The sequence below is a fragment of the Orycteropus afer genome, unplaced genomic scaffold (genome assembly GCF_000298275.1).
Source record: "Orycteropus afer afer isolate SDZICR_OR568_19922 unplaced genomic scaffold, OryAfe1.0 scaffold00388, whole genome shotgun sequence".
Taxonomy (NCBI): domain Eukaryota; kingdom Metazoa; phylum Chordata; class Mammalia; order Tubulidentata; family Orycteropodidae; genus Orycteropus; species Orycteropus afer.
The window spans coordinates 740,745-743,984 of record NW_006921975.1 but is presented as its reverse complement, the minus strand read 5'-3'; the positions used below and the strand labels follow the sequence as shown (position 1 = coordinate 743,984).

Sequence of the window (3,240 nt, the reverse complement as noted above, 5' to 3'; positions counted from 1 at the left end):
AATCAACTCCTCTAAAATAATAGTACTTAAAAAGAGGAAAAGCTTGATCTCCCAAGTCCTACTTACCTGAATTCTATCACAGCCTCTTGAGTCAGTAAAATGACTAAATACTAATAAACCTGCTTCTACTCCCAGAGAGCTGGACATGCTGTTGAAAAAACCCAGTAACTAAAGAGTCTACATACCTGACAAATAGGCTCTTACAAGTATCTAAGCACAGGTAATGAAATATATAGTGTGGCAATTACCAGAGAAAAGTAATTTCACGTTTGGAAAAGCAAAAATACTTACTCTGGAGCCAGCTTGAGATGGTTGTGTCATCATGTTTCATTCTCTCCTTTTCTGGATTAGCTAAAGCTTCAATAATACAATCTTTCATTCATTAAGGAAAAAAATTAAGTCATGATGTCTCTAACAAAGACCCTTAAAACAAAAAGTATGTCACATATTGGGGAAAAAATATTTCTTTTATGTTATTATACATTATTGAAAAATACACTCATTTTAGTATCAACTTTTCTTCTTTAGCCTCTTTCCCATCTTTCAGCAAGCAAGATACATTCTACCTACATCATGACGTTAGGTAAACCTGTCTCTCCCTACATACAATAAAAAGACTGCATGCACGCGGGTGAGGGGGGATAGTCAAACTTCAAATCAGCCACCTGAATCTACCTCAAATACTTAACTTACTAAAATGAAATGTTCACCTCTTAGATCTATGAAATATGTCATCTATGTATTACTTTGAAAGGATACAGGCCAAGACATCATAATTCAAAGAAGTGAGGTATTTCAATGAATCTACTACAGGCGTTATTAAGTTATCATATTTCTGTATTTGTGACAAGATCTGGAAAACACCAAAACAGAACAGATGGTTTTAATTAAAGGAAGAATTGTAGTGTGCCAACTAAATAATGGCTATATTTTTTATTTTTCAAAAGAAGAAAGAAATAATGCTTATAAATAAAGTGGTTTCCTTCCATTTTGTATAGTATAAAACCTACTATTCTTATCAGAGATTATTTTTTTAGGCTACATTTTCCAATTAGGAAATAATTCTAGAAAGCCTAACTTGGCTTTTGGAACTATAAAGGCTAGTCTCATAACAAGGAGCTCTGGTAGCGTAGTGCCTAAAGCACTTGACTGCTGACCAGAAGGCTGGTGGTTCAAACCTACCAGCCACTCCTCGAAAGGAAGATGGGGCAATGTACTTCTGTAACAATACTGCCTCGGAAACCCAAGGAGGGGTTGCTATGAGTCAGGTCTAACTTGACGGCATATAACGACAACAGTCTCATAACAAATGTTTTAGAAATCTTTCTAGAATTAAAGTAATAGTGCTACATCTAAATCACAATGAAATGCTATTCAAATGTTTCTAAGAACCAAAATCAATGAATAATTCACCTTGCTATCAAAATGTGATAAATAAGGTAACATCAGAATATTTATAATAGCACTGTTCCACAGTACTATAAAATTAGATCAATATATTATATAGTTAAGTTTTGTTTTTAGCATAACCATGTTTCATTTGCTAAAGGTATTCCCCCAAAAACTATCAAACATTTTAAAAACACCTTATTCCCTTTCTGCTTGCCAATTTGAAACAAAAACAAAACATCCCACTCAAATCACAATCAATCAATCAATAAGAAAACATCCCTTAAAATGATATTAATCTCAAAACATACATAATCAAACAAAATGGTTGGATTACTGTGGCTCAACTTCCCTATTTGTCTTCCAGAAGGTTTCACATTCTCCTTGGTTAGACGCCTACAAGGGGAGAAAAAGGTGATAGGGATCATCTTAAGTAACTTCCTTCATAATGTTGACAGCTTTGTTACATTATGGGAGAGAAAAAGACCACACAATTCTTTCCCATATCCAAAATGGATACATATAAACAGCCACATTCATCATGTATTTACTGTAAGATCTGGGCTATTTTGGTTAGGCATTCTCTCAGAGGGTTACTAAGATCATACATAAAAATGTTTAATATTTATAAAACACATATTCTCATTTTATAGTAATACTCTAATAAGCATTAAAACTCTTAATACACAAGTCCTTAGCATAGGAAATCATAAGAACTGCTCAGGATTAAGATATCAAATTTGGCATTAATGCAATGAAATACCTCAGGCCATCTGGCTCAATGGTGAGTAATACCTCCTCCATATAGAATGTTCTCTTATTCAAAGTAAACAACTTTTAGAAATCAGTTCTATTCCTTTCCTTCCTCTGCTCAATGTTCTTTTTACCAACATTCTGGAAATATATGTCAATGAAATGTTTGTAGTTCAAAATAATTATTGCACAGAATCTTAAACTCTTCTGATGAGATTGTTACATAATCGACCCAGAAACTTGAAACTTGAAAAGGTTACAAGTGACACCAAGAAAGCTTTCTTGAACAAAAATGTAATGGAGCAAATTCTGAATTCAATTTATAGTTCAAGGAACTACATTCCAGAAGTGACAGACTTGATATAATTATCTAAGAAACTCCTTATGATTAAAATGACCCATCAATCTAAATTATGTCTTCACCAACTGTTTTCTTTTCCCATTCTTCAGAACTTTTTCACAGAGAGTGTAGCCATTTTAAAACTTTACTCTCTGTTCAAACTTAAACTTACTGCCACCTCTCCTTGCTCCCAACCCTACACTATTTTAATTATATCCCTCCTACTTGCCAAGGCTAACCCTGCCCTCCATGCCTCCACACCCTGGAGGGAAAAGAAACAAACAAAAATAAGAGGAATATTTTCTTGATTATGTCGCTATGAGTCAGGTCCAACTTGACGGCACATAACAACCACCACCACCACCATCTGCACATGGTATCTGGCATGTGACACACCACAATGAATGAATGAAATGAATGAATGAATGGAATGTATTATTGAATGTCCAGGAACAAACTCACATTTTCAAACAATATTCAAATCTTGTAAAATTATACAAGTAATAAATTACTACATTCCATTCTCAATGTAAAAAAATTCAAGCAATGCCAAAATCATGTTGTTCGAGACACGTGAAAATTATAGCTTACAAATATATATTTAAAAAGCTGGCACATCAAATACTCTGCCCATATTCTTCTGTGGTAAATTCTATTATATATTTATTCACTCATTCATGTGTCTGCTATATGCCAGGCAAAGTGCTAAGCACTAAGGGTACAAGCATGAGTAAGAACAGCTCCTCCTCTCAAGCTCA

The 3,240-nt window shown here is 33.9% G+C and overlaps 1 protein-coding gene across 1 annotated transcript in view; it reads right to left on the bottom strand.

The window, feature by feature from the left end:
- The window catches only part of THOC2 (THO complex 2), a 150,492-nt gene that overhangs the window by 57,523 nt on the left and 89,729 nt on the right, over window positions 1-3,240 (bottom strand). Inside the window, exons 16-18 of the mRNA XM_007953366.1 lie at window positions 1,701-1,785; window positions 760-853; window positions 292-372 (exon numbers count right to left, since the gene is read on the bottom strand). Coding sequence (XP_007951557.1) covers window positions 292-372; window positions 760-853; window positions 1,701-1,785 — 260 coding nt within the window. The remainder of the gene's footprint in view (window positions 1-291; window positions 373-759; window positions 854-1,700; window positions 1,786-3,240) is intronic.